Genomic DNA, 23,002 nt, shown 5'->3' on the forward strand with positions numbered 1-23,002 from the left:
AGAGTTTGAGCTACACACGTCCTCTCCTTTGTCTACGTTTTTTCCCCAAAAACAAGTGAAACTCAAAGAAGATGGAAGGGAAAAAACTGCACTCAAAGGAAAATAGGAATGTTTTAAGAAAGAAAAAATACATCAATACAAAAGTTGGGAAGAGTGACTTTTATAAAGAAAAGTCTACGTCTAGTCTTGTTTGCTTTCAGTCTACAGAAAAGGTGTAGAAACCAAAAGGAAAAAGGCTTTCAGGAAATAGTATTTAAAGCTGAAGAGCGGGGGGAAAAAAAGAGAGAATCGAAGAGTCGACTGAGGGAAGAGACAGAGGGGAAGAGCGGGGCTTTTCAGATGGAGAGGTATGGAAACTGAGACAAAGCAAAGACAGGACATAAATCAAGGTAATGCTACAGCATGGCAAACAGTAAACGATACAACCAGGAAACAAAAAAAAAGAGAAACAGAAATTAGTGTCAGAGGAGTCTGCGCTTTAGTCGTGGATTATCAGAAATCAAGGCTTAATCAAGGCTTTCTACTTCAAAGCAGAGCGGAGAATAACGGTGTAACATGCCGAGATACAACAGAAGCCAAGCAGTCATTTTAAAACTGTGTCAATGACAAACTGAAATGAGCCGAAATTTTAAAATCCAAGATCTAATAATGTGACGAAGCACAAAAGCTGGATTTATCTGGTCGTGAGTAGCTTTTAAATTTGAGAAACTGTGTTGGTCATCGACTCTTAACCTGATTAAAACTAAGCTCAGTAAACTTTTCCAATGCAGCCTTTAGATCATGTAAGCAGAAAACTTAAGTTTAGTCCATGACAACAACTATATATGAAACTACTTTCTTCAATCACCATTTCTTTGTTTTTAAAAAAGGGCCACGAACCAGTTCTTAGACTGCCAGTGCTTAAAATTGCTGAGATTAACTGCAGAATTATCCATGATTATTCAGGCTTAATCCAATCTTTTCACATGGCTTAATGAGCTTCTCACATCAACATATCAAGATCAATTTATAGAGTTAATGTTCGTTAATACCAGCTCCTTCTTACACTCTACGAGAGTCAGTACAAACCATCCGAGACTCGCTGCTCCCTCACTTCTCCCAGTGCACTTTTACAATAGAGCGACCTCTGTACCTCTGCTGCTTCATCACTCTCTCTCTCTACAACCCCCCTCCCTCTCATGTGTCCTCACTGCAGCGTCCTCGTCCTCCCTCGGCTCACCTTGTCGTCCTGTGAGTCCGGCTGCAGCAGGCTGTGCTGTTGGATGGCCATAGGCGGAGGCAGCGGCACCGAGTCTGCGCCTTCCTCGCCCTCCTCCTCGCCGCAGCTCTGCATCCCCGAAGAACTGGACTTGGACAAGGTGCCACTCGACAGGCCCTCGTTACGAACTCTCTGCAACACACAGAGACCACAGAGTAGACGTTACGGCTAAACCCATCCATCCATCCTCTTCTACCGCTTTATTCTCCACATGAGGGTCACGTCCATCAAGGGACCACATATAGAGACAAACAACCATCCACTCTCACACCTATGGCCAATTTATTGTGTCCAATTTGCCTAATCTCCAAATCTGCACGTCTTTAGACTGCGGAGAACCCGGAGAACCCAAAGAACCCGGAGAAAATCCACACACACACGCTAAATCCAGATTATAATAGTAATAATAATAATAATAATAATAATAATAATTATACATTTATTTGTAAATAGCACTTTCTATACTAAGTACTTGACAGTGAGTGTAGTAAAATATAATAAAAGAATACATTTAAAATTGAATAATATACAGTAATAAGCTAATAAGATAACACACACTAAAACATCGGAAAGTACAAAACAAACCATGTAAGTGTGTCTTCAGCTTTGATTTAAAAAAACCTGCCTGACATCAGTCAATGTGACTCAGATCCAAGATTTATCCAGTATTTTGCCAGTTGCCGGTGAGAATCCGACTTATCTCAACTCAAATCTTTGCCAATACACATGCACTAAGCATCGTCATCAATTTCGATTCTTTTACCTTTGTTTTAAGAAGTTAAACATTTTTAAAAAATCAACCCAACCGGAGCTTCACTAGTGTCCACCCACCTCCTCCACAGTCTCATCCTGAGGTGTAGCAGCGCTGTCGTCAGAGTCTTTCTGTGAGCCCATTGTCATCTCCCCGCTCTTCCTCACCTCGCGGCTCTTCTTGTGCTTGTGAGCCAGTTTCTTCACGTGGCCATCTGCCTTGCCGCTGCTTAGCCGACGCACCGGGCTGGTGAGCCACTTTCGCAGGGTGTTACCTAGGCAACGGGTCAAAGACACCACACTGACTTTGCTTGCAGAGCGGAAGCGCCGCGTACAATAACAGTTGAGGATGAAACTGTCAGAACAAAGCCCTCATTTTTGAAGATTTCGTTCATATTTTTTTTAACGAATAAGCATCTGTATTATTCAGAGCAAGTTCTATGAGACATACAGATGTTTAAAATACTCTATTTAATCATACCTGGTCTTTTTGGCCCTGGTGACGTGTGGGAGCCGATACCATGACCAGGCTGAAGTGTGGCGGATGATCCTGGCATGATGGAGTCATTGCTGCACACTGACAAAGTGTCTACGGCACATAAAGACGCACACATTGAATTTTTTTTTAAGACAGCCCCAGGTACATGAAAAATGCAAGAGCACGTCCTCCTCAAAGCCTCACACAGCACTGACCTTTGTGGTTGAAGATACCCTCCATCTCCATGGAGGACCTGGAGTGGGCGATGCAGAGCATGGCGCACGGCACCAGGCCCTCCAGCGCTGGCGAGCGGTCCGTGGTCCTGACCAGGCACCAGTCCGGTTTGTCGTGACAGCGCTCCAGGACCTCCACCGTCTGACCGCGTCGCACCGTCAGCTCGTTGCTGTTGCTGGCCATGAAGTCGTGAATCACCACGGTCAGTTCGCAGCCGCCGGAGAGCTGAGGGACAGAGGACCATCAGACGCTCGGCTTACGGTAAACAGGTTTTTATCTCACAGATGAATGAAGTGTGCACACATCCTCACCTTGTCACTGTCCAGTGTGTTCTGAGAGGTGCGTGATGCCAGAGAGATGGTGTCTGGTTGGCTGCTGCCTTCACCCTGACTGTCCAAGTCCTCTCCATCCCTGACAAACAGGCACATCATCATTTCAGAATAATATTTAAATTAGAAAAAACTTTGCATATGATCTCTGCTCCCCGTGACATGCGACTTACCTTCGTCCCTTATGGTGCTTGGCTGTGCTAGGTTTTGGAATATGTATGGGCTCTTTGAGGGCTCCCCTCAGGTGAATGGTTCGCTCCTGGATCACCTCTCTGATGTGCTTGATCCAGTCCTGCTTGTTCTCGATGCTCGACGCCTGTGAGTCACAGAGGGAGTCGACACAGTGTAACGTTAGAGTTGTTGAGGAAGCATGATTCCCTTAGAATTCTTGTTTCACTCTGTGTGTGTGTGTGTGTGTGTCACACAAGTCTGAATTCACCTCTTGTCATCTCTTATCAACTTAAAGGTGTATTTTAATGTATTTAATACAGTTACAAATCAGTGTTGTCAGTTGAAATCCTGCTTTTTGTATTCAAATGGTTAATTTGATCAAAGTGGGCTCCAGTTCCTGATCACGTGTTGCCTGAAAAGTGAGGATAAGAAGTGCAAGGAGCTTGTGTTTCAGACTTGTGAACAGTGGCTGAGGGCTGTGTTGTGGGATAGTTTGTACTCACCATGGCTCCATGTTTGGATCCCTGACTTAGCTTTGAAATTTAAAATATAAAATAGAGAATTTCACTGGTTTGGTTCATGACATTTCTTATGCTGACAAAAAACGGCTTTGACACGACAAGAAACGCACAACACGGATAAAAACTCACGCTCAAAGTGCAGTGACAGCCAAATTAAATGTGTAGTATATTTTTTTTGAATCACTGGTGTCCATCTGCCTGTGTGTGTGTGTGTGTGTGTGTAAGGAGACACACCACATGACTGCTTCTCAGAGGTTGGTTTGCTCGTCGACATGTATCATGGAGTTGTTACACTCAGAGTTATACGTGTTAGGATTTTGGCTTCATGCTGCTGCAACGGCTGACACACATATCTGAATCCATCTGTGACAGTGTTTCGACAGAACAACACAAGCACAGAAAATAACGCACCCCCCTCAACACACACACACGGAATAACTGGAACATCTTCATTCTACTGTTTTTCTACTGTGTTTACGTCGTTTAAAAGCTGAGCTTTTTTCTGACAGGAGAATTTTCAAGAGCCGTCACTTCCATGAAGTGGCACGGAGCCAGTTCACAGTAGGACGGGGCGCGTTTGTGGGTGTTCAGGGGTCAGTGTCAGCAGCGTCGGTGGAAGCACGTCAGCCCACAGAGACAAAATACAGAGATACAAACATCCACGGAAAAACACAGCCCCAGATTCAACAGATGTGCCCATGTACTGTAGATGGAACAGAAAAGCACAACCTAACCGGAGGACGGGAGCTCGACGGAGACCAAGAGACAGAGGGAAGATGTCAGAGGAGAAAGACAGAACGTTTCTAGGCCACTTCATGCATTCATCATACAAGAGGTCAGAGAGTACGAGGAAAGCTCAGAATAAGAAGAGGAAAAACTAGCTTAGGTTGGACCGATTAAAGATTTAACAACACATCACTGCTTCCCTTTAACGATTTATGAAAAATGTCAACAAGAAATCTTTTGCACCAAGTGCAATTTCTTTCTTTTATGTTAAATTGATTCATTATAGCTGAATTTAACTGCCTGTAAGTGAACTATTTGCTCTCCAGGTTCTACTTTTCATCAGTCAAACCTAAACAAAAAAGTTATTTGAGAAAGAAGCAAAAAAAGAGGGACGTTTGTTTGTTTGTTTTTTTTTACCTTGAGCACAATCTTGTTGTCAGAAGTCGGGGTGCGTCCCACCCAGAGAGCAAATTTACACGGGTCTCCTTCGACGTGCTCCGTCACCCCCAACTCTGACGTCTGGGAGAAGGAACATGAATGAGAACAAGGAAGGAAAAACCTCAGTTATAATTAAGTGTCATTCCCTGATACAAATGGTGTATGTTGTGAAAATTAGATTTACAAAAGGCTCATAGACCTAATAATTCAATTGCTTTACAAAGCTAAATGTATAAAAGCAATTAAAAAACAAAAGATAAAACAATAAAATAACAAAATGGTAAAAACTAGATAATTGTCATCCTGAGGTGAATACCAAGGAGAAGAGGTGAGTCTTAAAAAGTGATTTGAAATGTTCAGGTGGCGGCAGATTTAATTTCCATGGGTAAATCGTTCCATAGTTTGGGGGCAGCTACAGAAAAGGAACTCGGGATGGGGGTGTGAAGCTGAAGGAGTTCAGAGAGCAAAGACATTTCTTCACACTGCACTTACAAAGAGTTTGCTCTTATAGATGTATTTGCTCCTGCCGTTCGAGTCCTTGACCTCTTTGCTGAAGACGAGAGACATCTCAAAGAGGAAGAGGTGGCGCTCTCGGCCTTTACGGATCAGAGTCTTTGGATCCCACACCTGGAAGGACTCCTGAAGAATGAGCTCGCCCTGGGACTCAATGTTTTCATCAAAACCTGTGGTGGGGACAGGAGTAAAAAAATAAAATAAAAAAACATTGCAAAAGTTGCACTACTTTTTAATAAAAGATAAAATAACAAGCAGGGAGTGTTTCACACCTTCAAGCATAGAGAGGTGCATGGCATCGTTGGCTTTCTTGGGAACACTCAGCATCACCTCAAGGCCATCCTTGATCTCTCCTTTACCCTCTTCACAGCAAGTCAGCAGCTCCTGAACACAAACACAAACACACGGTCAGCACGACGACAGTAACCACAGAGCTGTGAGGTGGTTTGGTGAGGGGAGCTACCTTCAGCAGGAGCTGGTACTTGGTGATTCTCTGCACGGGTTTGATCAGGTACGAGGAGATGGAGTTGGCCAATCGGTGCCTCTGCTGAATCTCCTGTGAGCGGCCGCATAAAAGGAAGTCATGATTTGTGTTCACAACTTGTTCCCACTTCCATTTCACGACCCACAGGTGATACTCACGTCGAAATAGTTCCCAGCATGCTCCAGGATGAGCTGGGTGGAGTCAGGCTTGTTCTTACAGTAGTTCACGTACATCTGGAACTTATCGGCCTGAAGGAGGAAAAAGAAGGAAGGAAAGAAAGAAGCAGGTTTCAGTGATTGAAGGTGAAAGATGAAGAAAGTAAGTTGTACTAGTCTGGAATATTGTTTTCCTGTTTTCTTTATATTATAATATTACACATGGTGGCTATTTTCATCTACATTTTTCCAGCCAATTTCACTGATTCATACATGGAAACATTCGGCTCATTCAGAAAATTCACCCGACTATTTAAGTTATTTAAAGATGTTTATACTTTTAAAAATATTTAACTTTTTCTGCAAAACGTTTCTCTCAAAGGAAATGAACTGAGAAGGCTGATAAAAGGCCGGCGAGGTAGATTATGCACAGATCACAGCGTGAGTACTCATTACTAAATCTCTACTTAAAATTCCCTGAGGAAATTCAACATATTCATGTTATGCTAGTATCTAAATGTCTAGGTTTGAGCCAACAACAAAAGACAACACTTTTAAAAATGACTTGGAGGCACAAACATCTGGCTGTAGATGTTTTTATCTCATTTTTTATCTCAACAGGTTTTAATGTCACCAAGCCTACATTTGTTTAGCACTTTTACCTCCATTATTTTCTTGTATGTATGATGATTACGGTGTTGCCATATTTCTGTTAAAGAGTGTCTGTCAGTGAGTCTTATGTGAATGTAAATGTAAAGTGAGACATACCCAGGTGACAAAGCAGTGGCCAACGTCCTCTGGTAGCTGCTCGTATTTCTCAAGCTCCTTAAGAAAGATGCTGAAAAAACAAGGAAATAAAGGGGGGGAAAAACAGAAAAAAACAGACTTTTACTAAAAGGAAAAATGTTCCAAACCTTAAGAAACATGACTGGGTTGAACACTCGCTATTTAACAAGTTATTCACACAAGTGAAGTCTGAAAAATGTGTTTCCATACTTGTGATGGAACTCATAAAGGTCCTGCATGTTGCCAAAGATGATGTGCTCCTTGTTGATGATTCCTGGCGGAATCTCCTCAACTCCGCTGGTCATCTCCCACAGGTACGTCTGCACGGATGGAGACGAGTCAATATAAAGCAAAGCAAACCAAAACACTGTGTGTGTGTGTGTGTGTGTGAAAAAGTCGTTGCACAACAGCAAAACCGTGAGGCTGAACTCACATCCATGCACTCCCGCAGGTCCCGTACGTAGGCTTTCTCCGTCTGAATCAGCTCTGCCATGATGAACCTAGACAACACACAAAACACACACACACAATTACAAACGGTCATACTGTCCTCGTCCGTATGATAATAAATCACCATGACGACACCTCCTTTCTCTCTCATCCATTTACACTAATGAATAATGAAAGAGTTACAGGTCATAAAACAGTCATAAAAAGTAGCCGCAAATGAAAGAAATCAAGCTGGTGATTTGTGCCGCTTACATGAAATGACAGTCTCCATTTCCTGCCTGCGACACATACTGAATTGGTTTGTTCTCCAGTAGAGCGCGACTGTTATGTCTGCACTTAATGTGCTGATGCGGTAAAAAAAGAGAACGTCTCAATCTCTTATTCCCAACCACACAGAACTAGTGGGATAGTTAACAGTTCAGGGACGATTTTCCTGTTGACATGGAGCGTTGATGAGCCTGAGAACATTTAAGCAAGTGCTTAACTGCTCTGTGGATTATTTTTTGAGTATTTAATGTCTCCTGCTTTGGGGCAGTAAAACCTGTTTCCAACAGGAATTCTGACTGGGTTAGCGTGTACTGCTCACTGGAGCAACTTTTATTAAGCTCAAGATAGTTGTTTTCTTTAACCATGTGAAAAAAACTTTTCTGAACATTTGATTTCACAAACTCAGGCATGAAAGCAATAGTTCAGGTTTTTGTAAAGTGTGGCTATGTGGGGAAAAGTTTAAATTTGAACCGTAAAAACCCAATTTAAGTACATAAGGCTGTCAAATAGCAAGGTGATGTCGTAGTGGTAAGATTTAGAAGACTTAAAGGGCCACCCGAAAAATAGTTTTTTTCTTACCAATTACCAGAGGTAAATGTGATATTTGATCATCAGACAGTGGATCTGAGATCTGTTGCTGTCTCATTCCCACAGCAACAGGAGGAAAAATAAATACAATGGACAAAAAGTTGGAATCTAAATGACTGCCTTCGAAGAAAAAAGTTTAAAGAGCGAAAGATCTGGAAAAATATAATAAATTTGAAAGAACAGGTCAAATTTAATCCAACTCTGTAATAGAATGTGAATTAAATTGTTTTAAGTTTACTCTTAATTTCCACAACTTTATTATGTCACTACCTCACAGAAACACACTTCAGAAAAACCTGAAACATCCTTCTTAACAGGAAGTGGACACATACTCCTTTCTGCGCGCCGACTTGCGTTTCTCCTCGTTGAGCTCGTGAGCAGCATCTCTCAGCTTGACCTCCGAACCTGGAGCCGTGGCTGGAATGATGTCCAGCTGGAGATCCTTACTCTGTCACAGTGATCAAGGGATTTTTTTTTACAGAGACAGAAGTTTAGATTCAGACTCTTAAACTGTGAGAAACTATGTAGAAACACAGACACATTTCTGCCAGAAGCGCTTACCGCCTTGTTAGAGTCCGAGGAGATGCCGAGGGCTTTCTCCAGGCTGCAGCGGTACTTGTCCATGCGCAGGGAAAAGTCGCGGTAGCGTTTGTCCACCGCTGTCACCCACTTCTTTATCTCCCCCGCGTGACTGTGGCCTTTCTCGCAGAAGCCGTCGGCCAGCTGGATCAGCAGCTTCACACGTTCCTTAGTTTGCTGGAGCAAGGAACAGATGTTTGAACTCGCACACGTGTAAGACGACATCCCTTCATCACTGCACAAAACTCGTATATTTTGTTACGGTACGCCTGCCACCCACACCGCAATGGCGTTTTCGAGCCAATTTAATTTGGAAATTCCACGGCTGCAGGCAAGAAGTGAGACTGCATGGTTAACTGCTCTGATACGAAGCATTACCGCGGATCATTTTTATTTGAACGCGCCATTTCAAAAGGAAAAACATAGTATCTTGAGGCTCACCTTGGCTGTGATGTGGAAGTCCTCGTGTTCCTTCAGCAGTTCCTGCGTGTGGTGGATACTCGAGCCAGTGGAGGTGTGTGTGGACAGGTAAAACTCCCCGGTGTCGTGAATCCACTCCAGAGCCTGAAGACACGAGGACATAATGATTGAGAGATACTGCGGTGAGTTTAACGCTGTTTGAGTCACTCGTGTTGGTGGAAGCGTACTCTACCTGTTTGGCGCTGCGTTCAAACACCACATACTGCTGACACTGGTCCAGCCGCCGTTTCCTCATGGTCCAGAAGTGGAGGACACGATTCTCTCTCTGCAGCAGCTCATTGAGGATGTCTGAACGCAAGAGAACACATTTTAGACATTCAGCACACAAACATCCACGGTGATTTGGTAACAAGATCCTCAGTTTGTGGAGGAGCTGTTCAGCCTTTGTCTGTCATCTCATTTAAGAACTGGACGTGAATTGAATGAATAGTCATGAATACAAAAAGCAAAGAGTGGTAATATGGCCAAGTAACTGATTCATTAATCAACCATCTATCTTCTGTGTTTATTTTGTGATATTCACAAAAAGTACCTTGCTTTTTACTCTCTTTACTAGAATTTGCCTCTGAAATACATGCAGCAAATAACACTCCTAAGAAGAAGATAGAAACGATTCTTTTCTCAGATGGTTTACCCCCTCAGTGCTCTGTCGCCACCCCTCATGTTCCAGGTGGAAGATTATTTTAATCTGGGTATTCTTTTACTGACTATCACATATAAATAGACACAGCTTGTACAACTACACTGCCAGTGCATATTACACAACTCTCAGACTAGGAGGATCCCTGTGAGCTGTCCTGTAACGTGGAGTCTTTGGAGTGGCTTTGAGTTGACGCTACATGAATAAGCAGTGATGGGAGGTCACACACTACATGATCTTTCACAAGGAGGAACCGTTTGACTGGCTGTACTGTCCCAAAAGTCATGTGAGAAGTGACATGGCAAATGATGCAGGCTACAGGTTGACTTGCAAGACTTGTGTTGTAAAAGTTGCCGTCACTGTAATCTCCGTTTTGATGTTTAATTTTAATTTCTCCTTCTCCATGTTCATCTCTCTGAAAAGCAGCCTGGTCCATCCTGGTCTCTGGTTGGTTCAAATGTCTTGAGCCAGTGCCAACATGGATCAAATTTCCCAGCAAAGCAGGCGGATTATCGAGCTAATTGTGTCGAGTGAATTCGGCTTAATGTGAAAAGTGTTTTCTGACACTCACTTTTAACCTGCTGTTCTGGTGCTTTGACGTGACTCAGCATCCCGGGCATGTTGACGCTGTTCCTGTGCATGTACTTGAGGAAGACGTCTGCGTTTCTTCTGGCCAGAGTGCAGGCCTGATTAAAAGATTAACCCACACTTTAATTAGACATGTAACTTGAAACTTAGCCTCAGCTCAATCCTGAATTTCAGTGTGTGTGTGTAAGTGTTACCTTGAGGAAGGCTTCCTTCTGCTCCAGGTGTTTGCTGATCATGGGGGTGACGTGGTCGGTTTCACAGTTGGGTCCCAGTTTGTCGGCTCCTCCACACCAGTCCTCCTCTCTCTTATACTCCTGCTCCAGGCTTTCCAACACACTGCACACCTGAGTGCAGACACATGGTCAATGGTCAGCCGAGTTTTCTGGACTTTTTTAAAGTGGACATATTATACCCTATTTCCCCCATTAAAATAGTTCCCTGGTGTCCTAATGAACATGTCAGTGACATGCTTTGGTCAAAATACCATAAGGATGAAGAATCATAGTAGTTCAATAACCCTGCTAAACCCGCCCCTTTCAGAACGCTCGGTTTTCGTGCATGGTCCCTTTATATGCAAATGAGACACAGGCAAACACACACCCACTTCTTCCAGGGGGTTTCTGATTTGTCCTCTTTACAGCGCTTTACAGCTCTATCCATCTCCCCCTCCCTCCACTAGCTCTCTGACAATATCAACATGTCAGCGAGAGTGCCGTCACAGGAAGAGACGTCCTACATAAGGATCGAGCCGAACACTGTCCAACTGTAAATCAGTTAAAAACACTTAGGAACAGAAGATCAGCGGTGACACAGAGAGTGCAGCACCGCTGATCGCCAGCGCTAATCGCCAGCGGCGCGCTGAATAAAATGTATGTTGCTGTATCAGACCGGAGACTGTGCTCCGGAGACCTCACCACCGCTGACCAGCTCCGGTGCTCCGGCGAGCTGGCGATCAGCGCTGGCGATCACCGTGTAAGCGGAATAAACTGTATGTTGCTGTATCAGATCGTGTGTTCGTGTGTTCGCAGCACTTCACATCAGACTGCGACCAGCGGTCGCCGTATTTAGTCAGGGGACGTATTTCACCGACGTACAAACACACAAATTGTTAAGAAAAGATCACATAGAGCTCATAACTGACCATTCTGACACGTCCTAATTAAACATATTTGTTCAGTACGTCCTCCATGACCGGAGCACAGACTCAGTCTGATACAATCACATAAAGCAGCTGTTTATGCAGCTCGCCGCTGACTCTCTGTGCAGCGGTGCTACACTCTCTGTGTCACCGATAGCCTAAACTCGCCAGCGGCGCGCTGAATAAAATGTATGTTGCTGTATCAGACCGGAGACTGTGCTCCGGAGACCTCACCACCACTGACCAGCTCCGGTGCTCCGGCGAGCTGGCGATCAGCGCTGGCGATCGCTATCGGTGACACAGAGAGTGTAGCACCGCTGCACAGAGAGTCAGCTGCGAGCTGCATAAACAGCTGCTTTATGTGATTGTATCAGACTGAGTCTGTGCTCCGGTCATGGAGGACGTACTGAACAAATATGTTTAATTAGGACGTGTCAGAATGGTCAGTTATGAGCTCTATGTGATCTTTTCTTAACAATGTGTGTGTTTTTACGTCGGTGAAATACGTCCCCTGACTAAATACAGCAACCGCTGGCCGCAGTCTGATGTGAAGTGGTGCGAACACACGATTGCTGACTTTATCCGGCACATTAGCTTCATATATAAAATCCTCTGTAAAACACTGTGCTCCACTGTGCAGCACACTTGTCCCGCCGCGTTGACATAATACAGCTCTTTCTCCCTCGCCTGCACTCTCGCAGGGACAAGGTGGAGCTAAGGTGGAGCTTGCGAAGTAAACGTACTGGTGGGGCGGTAACATTCGCGGTGAAATGCGCATGCTGACGTCATAAGCGCAGGGAATTCAACATCGAGCGTTTTATCGCCTATACTTACAGTAAGCGGAACCACGAAAACATGACTGAGTATTGTTTTTCCACACTTTGGCGACTGGTAGGGCCCCCAGAGTCCCAAATATCAGTATTAAAATGGTTAAAAAGTTGATTTTGCATAATATGTCCCCTTTAAGACAAAAACAGAATGTGGTCTACCTACCTGTTCAGACGTCTTGTAGAAGGCCACAGAGGCATTGACCAGCTTGAGTCTGTCCTCCATCTTCAGCATGAGCTGCTGCCAGTGAGAGGCCACGCTCTCTGCACAGTCTCTGATCAGGTCCATGTCGTAGTGGTTGGCCTGGAGCAGAGCCTCTGCCTTCTGCTGAACCTGCAGTGCACTCTGGTGGGTTTTCTGCAGAGAAGCAGGAGGGGGAAGCGGGGGGTTAGAAGAATGATCAAAACAATAAACAATTAAATACAGGATTAGAGTTAATGATTCAAGGATAATCTGATGGGATTAAGAACACTGTATCACCTCGATGGCATGTTGAAACTGTTCATGTTCCCTCTGCAGTTGCTCAGCTTCCTGCAGGGAGCTGGCTGTTATCAGACCAGCATTCAGCATCGACTCACCGTTACGAATCCAACCCAGAACCTGGAAACAAATTGCTGCAATCAGGTCTCCAACCAAAGATTTTATAGACTTTTATAGAATGTTTTTTTGTTTTGTTTTAGAGTTGCAAAACCTCGGCCTGTCTGCAGGTGGCGCCTAGTTGTCCTACCTGTTTCACTTCAGCCTGCAGGTGTCTCAGCTGTACACACTGCTCCAGGTGCCTGCGGTGCTGCTCTGCTGCCAAGTCCAGCTCCTGCTGTTTTTCATGGAGGAACTCCAGCAAGTCCTGAACTCTCGTGGCCATGTCGACATCTCGGTCGCAGAGCAGCTCCACACCTAAAGGGAGGTCACAAGGTCGCAGTGTTAGTTCTGGACAGATGCAAAAAAGCAGAGCTGATCCGAGCTCAGTGCCACTTTGTTTGAGTAGGGCAGACAACCTCTCTGTCTGCCCTACGCTGTAAGGTAACTATGCTGTAATGTGTATCCATTCTGGTCCATGAATAATATTATCAGGAGAAGTTTGTATGCAGCGCCAAAAACACATAAGTGTGGAAAAAGCCAGAGGTGTTTTTAACTGAGGCACACTGAGGGACAGAGTCCTGTCACATACATTTATTACTAAACAAGCTAAATCTGGCAGCTGGTGACACGACTTAAACTGCTGCAGTCTCACTGAGTTAATTAACATTATGAAAACCAAGACACTTGATTAGCAGCACAATATTTCCCTCACTGCAGCTTTACTGCTTAACGCATGTGTAAGGGGGGAAATAAATCATGTCTGTGTGCATTGTTCTCCTTTAACAACTTGCTCAAGAACAGGGGTCCAACCTTTGAGACATGAGAGCTACTTGTGTTTTTTCACTTTACTCTTATAGCTTATTTCAACCCAAACAAAATGAATGAGCTTGAAGGGGGGATTGGATAAAAATGTAAGCAGGTTTATGTTCCATTAATGAACCTTTGGCGAGCTACAGGGACTGGGAGCTAACAAGCTACTTGTTGGAGACGCTGTCTCTGTATGGAGGTTCTACACTTTTATCACACTCAACAGAGACCCATTTGACCAACAGTACGAGGTAAAAGTTTGGACAAACTTTGGCTGCTACTCAGAAAAGATGTGTCTGAGGCACAGCTACATTGAATACACAGCATCAGTGCTGCGCGTGAACGGACTCTTCGCATGCTCTCGTACATGTGACATGATGTAACGTTCCTCGTGTGTGTGTGGTGTGAGAGAACACCTATTAGCATGAGATCACAGGTGAGCTGTTATGGCTAGTGAGTGGGAGCCTCTCAGCACAAACACTGACCAAATCTGACCCTCGACACCTACACACTTTCAATATCTCACTAATGTAGCCAACAAATAAATCTGTGCAGCAGCAGTGAACATCAGTTTTAACGATGACTGATGAACACGCGCCGGTACAAACCATCTCTCCACCACTTCACCACTACCATCACACTACTCTCCACACTCCAGATATAATAGAAGAGCTCATCCTTCTGAATTTACCAAACAAAACTGTTGAACCATTTTCAAAAGATGACGGCGCAAGCAAAGCATCTGCTGATTGCCATGGCGACTGCTGCTTCCTTCTTCAGCTGAGCGGTGAGGTCGTCCCATAGTTTAACTTCTCGTTCATACTCGGTGCCCTCCACGGTTAAGAGAGTAACTTGGTTTGGAGTGACACTCGGCAGCAGTGAAGTGGTATTGGTATGAGTTTGAGGTTGATGTACTCACCGGAGGCCTGGACCTCATTGACGTACTGCAGCAGCTCCTGTCCCTGGTGGATCACGTCGAAGGTGAGATTATTCATGGTCAAGGCCTTGTCGGCGTGGTGCTGCAGCCTCTGCTCGGCCAGCGTCAGGTCCTCTGTGTCAAAATCGTTCATTTGACCCGACAGCTCCTCGTTCCATGACTCCAGATCTGAGATGATCTGAGAAAAACAAAAAAAACAAACAATTAAAAGACAAATGTTACACACACCTGAAGTATTTCTTCCTTGAACCATAACAGACAAATACCGTTGAAAATTTGACCTTAGCAGAAGTAAAAATGCCTATAATATCAGAGCCTGTGTGTAACCTTTTAAATATAATCAAATGTCCATTACATTCAAACATTGACATTCACTGTCAAATGTTTCCACACAACACTGACTGAGCCTTTCAACTCCACACGACTCTGTATTCCTCAGTAAAGCAGTGTTTAAATCTCATATGGACACAGTAAGCATAACACAGGCAACAGCAACACTGCGTTAGTAAAGCGATGCAGCTGTAAACAGGTTGGCATATGACTGAAAACACAAGAAATCTCCCACACAAAATTTCAGACGTGAATTCTACCGCTTACTAAAAATGCTTATTGTCCCCCCCTTTATTTAAAACTGAACAAAATCATTGAGCTTTCTTCGAGATAATGTATTATTTAGATATTGATTGAAATCTTAACTGAGGGTTCCTTTTTCATCTATGTTGAGACATATTTTGGAAAGATTTCATAATATACATATAGTTACAACACATTCCAAGTACACTCACATCAATGGCGTCTCTCTCAAAGATGCGGAGCTGCAGGAAGAGCTCCAGCTTGATCTTCCTCTCCTGGAAGAGTTCCTCCATCTGAGCTTGGGCCTCGTCCAGCTGCTGCAGGACGCTCTCGATGTGGTTGATGGAGCTGTTGTGAGGCGTCTTGTTGCTGGAGATGGCCGAGTCCCTGGAACACAAACGCACAATTAAAGCAATAAGCCTTGAGGGGGCAGAACAGTGCACAACTTTTGAAAAATAGCCATTAAAAAATAAAATAAAAAAATACCGTTGGGCATGATGCTAGAGTGAGCTAAACTGCTCTTAAAACTGCGGCATGGCACGAGGCTGCCGTGGCTTATGAAGCAGTGATATGGGGAAACTAGCAGTAAAAAGTGATGATCGAATCAAATAGTGGAAAGTTATCAGTTTGTTTTTTTTACCATATGTTATTGTAGGAAAGAGAGAAAACATGGTGAGATTGATCAACAAGACACACTCACCACCAGGTGTGGCTGATATTTCTGAGGACAAATGAAAGTCCTATGTTGATCTAAGTTACAGAGGCTTTTGGATTAAAAGTGAGTGAGTGACGTGACACAGGTCACACAGAGTCTGATTCAAAGTGACGGATGAACACGCCACTCGTAGGCTCACTGCCATCAGTGCGAGTGAGCAAAGAGGGTCGAGGTCAGACGCATTTTCAAGTGACTTTGAGTCGAGTTGATGAATCAGTTTGACAGATGCACTCCCACACTCAAAAGCACAGTCATGTTTCACTTCAGCGAAAGGTGTGTGTGTGTGTAGAGTTACAGTTGCCTCGCAGAAGGTTCAGACCGACACACAATTAAGACACGCGCTTATAAAAGACGACTTATGTAAGAATTCACTGTGGAGCCAATACATCAGGGAGAGAGGGATGGAGAGGAAGAAGAAAGATGAGAGACAGGGATATAAAAAAAAAAACGAGGGGTGGGCAAAGGGGGAGGGAGGGAGAAGAGGGACTGAAACATCCTCTCTACAAAAACAGTAAATGAAAATGAGGGTCAATTGCATCCTGTCAGCTTTTTTTGGTCTTCCTGCATCTAATCGCTGTCCTTTCAAAATTAGCGACAGAATATTTCACATCCTACTTGACATTTATACACTTTTTTGATTCTAAATCGCTACGCGACAGATTTTATTCATCCAAAGCTCTGTTTAATATTAAGCAAACGGAATGCAACCTAAAAATAGGTCGAGCTAAAACATGTGCTTTTTTTTTTTTCCTTCTTTTTATATTTTTGGTAACTGTTGTTTTTCCTACTTTCGTTAAGAGGTGTACAAACAAACCGTGGCCTAATTCCTGTTCACAATCACAGCTGGCTTCTTTCTCAGCAACTATTTTAAGTCACATATTTTGAGGTCAGTTTATTTATTTTACTTTATGACTGTTACATTCATCCACTTCTGTTTTTTGTTTCACAGAGGCTGACATTTAAAACTTGTTTCCCCATCGTCGTCAAAGGAAAGATTTTGACCAGTTTTGTTTTACCAACAAAAAAGCAAAGTTGAGTGACTCTCTACCTGAGCTGCTGGATGAGGTCTTCTCCCTCCTTGATGACATTGACCGTGACCTGCAGTGTGGTCTGCTGCTGTTGGCCAAAGCGTTTGATCAGATCCTGGACGGCCTCCACAGACTCTGCGTAAACATCATCCAGCAACTCCTTCTGGAGCTCCTCCAGCCACGTCCACAGCTACAGGAGCACAGTTATTAGCTCGATATGTCTCTCTTTTTTCTGTGAGTCACAGAACAGCACTGTTGTTATGAATATACACTGCAACAGATAAGGTTGTTTTTTGATTTTTTTTTTAGACAGGCTTGTGTGAAATGTGTATTTTCTTGCTTAAAATAAACACAGCACATTTCATTTGATTTATGACACGCACCATCTCACATGAAGCAGACAGAGAAATCAGAGAAATCACACACATTCCCATTAAAACACATTCATTTTTGAGGTGCATCATATTTAAAAGAAAGTTAAAAATAAAAAATAAATAAATACATTTGAATGGAAGTAAAAAAAAAGTAAAAAGAGAAAATGAGGCTAATTCCCACTAGAGCTGCCACTAGCGATTATTTTCGAAATCGATTAATCCGTTGATCATTTTCTCGATTCATAAAGTAATCGTTTGGTCCATAAATGTCAGAAAATGTTGAAAAATGTCGATCAGTGTTAGTCAAACCAGGAAATGATGATGTTGTCAAATCTCTCATTTTGTCCACAAACCAAAATGAAAGTTTTAATGATTTCTTTGTTATGTGGAGCAAATAAACCAGAAAATATTCACATTTAAGAAGCTGAAACAAATCAGATATCTTGTTTTAATAGTGAAAAAAGCTTCAACTCGATTTGATTGTCAAACTAGTTGACAATTAATTTAGTAATCGATTAATAATCGAGTAATTGTTTCAGATTTAATTCCCACTTGATTTATAATGTAAACTGTCTCAATTGCTGGTTTTAGGTCTTCTTTATTTGAAAAAAAATGTGGATTTTGTAAATGTTGTTCCCATTTAGGAGAGAATGGATTAAAGTTAAAATACAGTATCGTTCAATTCCAGATTGTAATGGCTGACGTCATGGGTCAAGGTTTACACTTGGGAAGTGGCATAAATACTAATTAATTTGCCAGTAAGAGAATGTATATGAAGTGAAAAGCCACAGAATAGATACAAATACAAGCACTAGTTACATACCAAAGCTTAGGGATTCAAAAGCTGCTCATCTTAAGTCTACCTTTAACTGACTGTAAGCAACTGCTCCTCTTAAAATGGTAAGACTTTGACACAAATGTGGGAAGGTCAATTCAAATATAGGACCGTCTCTGTGTGACTAAATGCAAACGTATCTGTTAATCGTTTTTGCTCCAGCTGAAAGAGCCCGGTCAAAGCTCATATCCACACAAACACACCCACCCTCCACTTCAGGATTATGTCATCCTCCCTTGCCTACCTCTTTGACGTGTGTGTGGAAGGCGACAGACATGTCCAGCAGTACTTTGCGCTGCTCTACACGGCGCACAAAGTCCTGGATCCTGTCTTCGAGCTGGTGGGCGGCCTGGTAGATCTCCTCTGGGTCGCACTCACCCGTCTGGGCCAGCTGCTCGGCCGCCTCCAGCAGCTTGTCGGCATTGGTGTACGTGTTCTGTGAACACAGACGGATTAGTCTGGGAAGACAATGTAATGTGAGCAAAGATGTCTCTCAAAAATGAAGCAAAGAGAGACGAGTTTGTGTCGAGGCAGGGGGAGAAATGAAGAACAGGATATGCAGCAGATGTGTGTACACCGACAGAGTCAGTGATAGCGGGGCTGCACTGAGATAACAGCAGAGCGGAAACAGTGACAGTAAGTGGATGAAGGTGAGATAAAGGGGAAGAGAAAGATGCTGCAGAAACAAATGGCTATAATAAGGTGGTTAAAGTGAAAGCCCCGCACTATAAGCATTAAATGCAAAAGAAAATAAATGTTGTTTGTCATTTAATAATTTAATTTTAGTCTGCTTTTGATATAATTATAATTTCACTATGTCCTCTTATTAGTTCTATTTATTAACTGTTGAGTTACCGGCGCTTATTTTTCTCCTCTTTTTGTTGCTGCTGTTTTCTGTTGAAGCTGTGGTATTTACCTCACTGTTGAGATCTGGCATTTCCTCAGTTCTGTTTATTTTGTTATATGTTTAAATGTGTTTTTTTTTTTGAGCAGATGCATTCATAAAAACCAAAATAATGGCCACAGTGAGCACAGTATCATGAGGTGAAGTGGCTCCTCCTCCAGTCACATGAGAATAATCGGTAACGCTCAAACTTAAACAGCAATACCAAGAGAAATGTAACATTACAAACATTATAAAACCTTTTTGAAGCTCAATTTGAAACTGCCTAAAATACACAAAACAATCCAAAGCTGTAGATTTTAGACTTGTTTTCTTGTGGTTGTGGTTAAAAACTTATCTGATCAAAGACAGATGCACAACAAGTGATATATCAGTCTGGTCCTGACAGAGAAATAAAAGTACCTGTGCCACTTCCTCAAAGTCTTCATGCCGTTTCTGTAGCGCTCGGGCTCGATGGAGGGACTTTCCCACACCTGTGTGTTTACTGAGGAAGGCCTCGCCGTGGTTCTCTATCCAGTCCAGCACCTGTGCAGTGAGACCCCACGTTAAAAAGAGAGAGAGGCACATGAAAACACGCAGCCCTGCTCTGTGTCCTTCACAGTCCTGATAAGAGACACAGCATCTGCATGGACATATGACCCAGTTCAATTGCCATAGCAACAGTTGCCATACCGACATTCTCCAGAATGCCCAGGATTTTTTGGACATTATGCAACCGTCACATTTTCATATTGAATTGTTTGATTATGGCAGCCTCATTACGGCTGTGTTCAAGCCGTTTTTTTTTCCTGCAGAGAAAAGATTTACATTTCAGGCTTTTGTCCAACGCTTCTTTCCACAGAAATGCAACGATGAAGATGTTACAGCGACTTTGCTCAAGGACAATTTGATAGGAAACATGGCTGCTGCTGCTGCTGGGATCAAACCCTCTATTAAGAGCACAATCCTTCTATCCAGCACGCTACCCTGCCATTTTCAAATTACTGTCTAATCCTCGCATGGTATACTGAGGAGGGAAAAAATTGGTCTTAGAATTATGTGTTTTTAACAAATGTGTGCATGCATAACAACAAAATCATTCAGTATATACAGCATGTGTGTGTGTTTGTACCTGCTGGACATCCTGCTGAAAGACGCAGAGCTGCAGGCGCTGGTGCAGACGCACTTTGCGGTGCTGCCAGATGTTTTCCAGCTGTCTCTGGTGGTGCAGCACCTCGTGGATGATGTCCAGGACGTGGTGCACCGCTTTTGAATAGTTCGCCGATGCTGTCAGTGAATCGGCACCGCCTGGGGTCAAAGGACGTTGCAGTTTGTCCAGTAGAGCTTTGCCGTCTTGACTCACCTGAGGTCACAAAATTGATTTACTTTGCAGCCACTTCACATTTTCGGAAAACAGACAAAAGGTATAAACTAATATTTGACTTGACTGGCAAATACAAATATCATCCAAATATAATTAGATGAATGCCTGAGAAAGCCCACACAAAAAACATTGAGAAATGATCTCTCCACTGTCCAGTTATACTGTGTAATTTAGCCATTTATTTAAAATGCACAGCTGTACCATGCGGACATCAACACGAAAACCTTTTATTTGGACACAAAAACTCCATCAAAAGTGCTGCAACTGCTGCAGAAAAACACACAGCATGACAGAGATGAATGATTCATGATAAAAAAGGATGATAAAAACACAATAAAATGTATAAAGTCATAAGGTGCATGGATCAATGACTGTCAAAGTGAACTTTGTGTTGAAAGTTTACACAAACAAAGTCGCCATAGTTACGATCCATACATTATGGACACACGCAGCCTTAATCCTTTCATATCTTTTTCTATGTACACAAGTATTAAGTGCGACGTTACCTCAGAATAGGCAGCGGTGATGTGTTCGTACAGGCCTTGGTGATGGTGAATGGCGTCCTCGAGGTCTTGCAGCTCGGAGGGCAGATCCACCTCGCCGCACGCCTTGCACCACGAGTCCACATTACTCATGTACTGCAGGGTGAGAAACGCACTCGCACTTAGTCAAACTGGCACTCGAACGCTGAGCATTTCACCAGAGAGACACCGGTTTACACACACACACAAACATCCTTATATTCCTCCCAGAAGTCACATGCTAGTCAGATGCTCCACATCAAGCCTATATTTTTCTGAGGAGCGATGCTATTTTTGGGTCTGAAAGTGCAGAAATATCTTTTGCGCATGGTTATGAGCGCCTCTGAAAACCTTCTCAGAGAATTATCTACGGCTGAATGTGATGTTTTGGTGACTTCCTGGAACATTCAGTAATACTCCTGAGGGAGGGAAGGGGAAAAACAACAACAACAAAGTTATCTTTAGTGATCTTTATATTATTACTCCCTGATTACACATCTCCCAAACGATATATGTGAAGAGTAGTAAAAAGTTGAGGTGAAATCTGTTCACACATGAAAGGCTGGTGCGTGATGACACCAATATTCCAGGTCGGAAACGTTTCCCAGTTGGAAAAGCGTTTGCCATTGATCATTCCATAGTGGCCGGGGCTAATGAGCACAGACATCACTGCATATAACAAATGCACATTTATTGTGTATATGATTATGCAAATTTGTGTTAATGCTATGCATATGTTTGGCTTTTGTAAAATTAATGAAGCCAAATTGGTATTTTTACAACCCAGATATGGTTAACATGTACGTCTGTGTGAATCATTACAAGAGAGACTATGTAAAGAATCTTAAAGCTACATAACGTAGGATAAATAATGTCTCCAACAGGGTGAGTGGCAAGTGTACATCGCACATTTCAGATCACAAAAAAGTACAATAACATTCTACGGCACACATGAGCAACTCACCTGGTCACATTTCTGGTGGAAGCTCGCCGACATCTCTAGCAGCGTGCTGCGCTCGTCCAGTGCGGCGGCAAACGCCTTCCACTCCTGTTCTAGCTGGCCCGAGATCTGCTTGATCTGCTGGGAAGCGTAGTGACCCGACTCCAGCAGCCGGTTACCGACCGACATGATGCGGTTGATGTTCACATATACGTTCTGTGCAGCAGCAGCAGAGGGAGGGGTTGTGGATAAATTCATACCTATCGGAGGCTGACAATATTTTTGAAGAAGTGGTAATAGGGATTAAATTGAAAGCTCTGTGTGTGTATGTGTGTGTGTTTCATAATGCTTACGCAAGTTTGACTCTAGATAACGTAATGCTTAATGCCTGGTTCTGCTGTGCTGTGTTAAGTGCACACAAGCAGAGGCATCTTTAAACTAACACTGAAACACAAGGTGAAAGGTTGACACTAAGTGAATTAACTGTGTGACAATAGTGCATAAGTGTGTGTGTCTTACCATGCAGTTCATAGCAAAGTGGTTGTGCTGGGTTTGCAGCTCTATAGCGTGGGGGTGGTTGTTGCCAATCTCTGTGTAGCCTGCCAGGAACAAACCCTTGTTGTGCGTGATCCAGTCAAACATCTGAGGCATGGGGATGACAGAGTAGAAAGACACACACACACACGCACACACACACATAGGGGAAAAAAAAAAAGTTACGCCAATTGTAAACTAAGTGAATGAAAAAACATACACATAAAAGGTATTGGTGGCACTGTTTACATTCACAGATCATCGCCGGAGCAGGTAAAAACAAACAGCTCACACTTGGACTGCAGCATGCTCAGAGATGTTGTCTTTTCAAGCCATAATACAGAGAAATGGACTCTCTCTCTATCAAAAGTAGCCTCTCAGGCTCTCCTACAGAACAACTGTGGTGTCCTAGCAACAAGCTCCTACTACCGCAGTGTATCCAAGACTGCAGCTCTCCCTTTCTCTCTCTCTCTGCTACTGCAATCTGCTAT

General features: G+C 43.3%; 1 protein-coding gene across 5 annotated transcripts in view; it reads right to left on the reverse strand.

The window, feature by feature from the left end:
• The window catches only part of LOC122786349 (triple functional domain protein-like), an 82,881-nt gene that overhangs the window by 17,412 nt on the left and 42,467 nt on the right, over positions 1-23,002 (reverse strand). For 3 of the 5 annotated variants that reach the window (XR_006362436.1, XM_044052595.1, XM_044052594.1), the window contains exons 9-41: positions 22,497-22,619; positions 22,002-22,193; positions 21,023-21,154; positions 20,265-20,495; positions 19,556-19,678; positions 18,494-18,685; positions 17,061-17,230; positions 15,510-15,684; positions 14,707-14,902; positions 13,129-13,295; positions 12,882-13,001; positions 12,567-12,758; positions 10,630-10,779; positions 10,419-10,533; positions 9,380-9,495; positions 9,169-9,291; positions 8,710-8,904; positions 8,481-8,596; positions 7,277-7,343; positions 7,054-7,163; positions 6,826-6,895; positions 6,061-6,150; positions 5,882-5,974; positions 5,691-5,802; positions 5,398-5,588; positions 4,885-4,986; positions 3,724-3,753; positions 3,223-3,365; positions 3,032-3,131; positions 2,702-2,945; positions 2,490-2,597; positions 2,090-2,283; positions 1,220-1,390 (exon numbers count right to left, since the gene is read on the reverse strand). Coding sequence is in view for 4 of the 5 variants with exons in the window: in XM_044052595.1 (XP_043908530.1) it covers positions 1,220-1,390; positions 2,090-2,283; positions 2,490-2,597; positions 2,702-2,945; positions 3,032-3,131; positions 3,223-3,365; positions 3,724-3,753; positions 4,885-4,986; positions 5,398-5,588; positions 5,691-5,802; positions 5,882-5,974; positions 6,061-6,150; positions 6,826-6,895; positions 7,054-7,163; positions 7,277-7,343; positions 8,481-8,596; positions 8,710-8,904; positions 9,169-9,291; positions 9,380-9,495; positions 10,419-10,533; positions 10,630-10,779; positions 12,567-12,758; positions 12,882-13,001; positions 13,129-13,295; positions 14,707-14,902; positions 15,510-15,684; positions 17,061-17,230; positions 18,494-18,685; positions 19,556-19,678; positions 20,265-20,495; positions 21,023-21,154; positions 22,002-22,193; positions 22,497-22,619 (4,653 nt within the window). In the remaining variant the exon portion in view is untranslated. The remainder of the gene's footprint in view (positions 1-1,219; positions 1,391-2,089; positions 2,284-2,489; positions 2,598-2,701; positions 2,946-3,031; positions 3,132-3,222; positions 3,366-3,723; positions 3,754-4,884; positions 4,987-5,397; positions 5,589-5,690; positions 5,803-5,881; positions 5,975-6,060; positions 6,151-6,825; positions 6,896-7,053; positions 7,164-7,276; positions 7,344-8,480; positions 8,597-8,709; positions 8,905-9,168; positions 9,292-9,379; positions 9,496-10,418; positions 10,534-10,629; positions 10,780-12,566; positions 12,759-12,881; positions 13,002-13,128; positions 13,296-14,706; positions 14,903-15,509; positions 15,685-17,060; positions 17,231-18,493; positions 18,686-19,555; positions 19,679-20,264; positions 20,496-21,022; positions 21,155-22,001; positions 22,194-22,496; positions 22,620-23,002) is intronic. The other 2 variants (XM_044052597.1, XM_044052596.1) reach the window with 1 other exon arrangement.

This window comes from Solea senegalensis, linkage group LG20 (assembly GCF_019176455.1).
Source record: "Solea senegalensis isolate Sse05_10M linkage group LG20, IFAPA_SoseM_1, whole genome shotgun sequence".
In the NCBI taxonomy this organism is placed as follows: domain Eukaryota; kingdom Metazoa; phylum Chordata; class Actinopteri; order Pleuronectiformes; family Soleidae; genus Solea; species Solea senegalensis.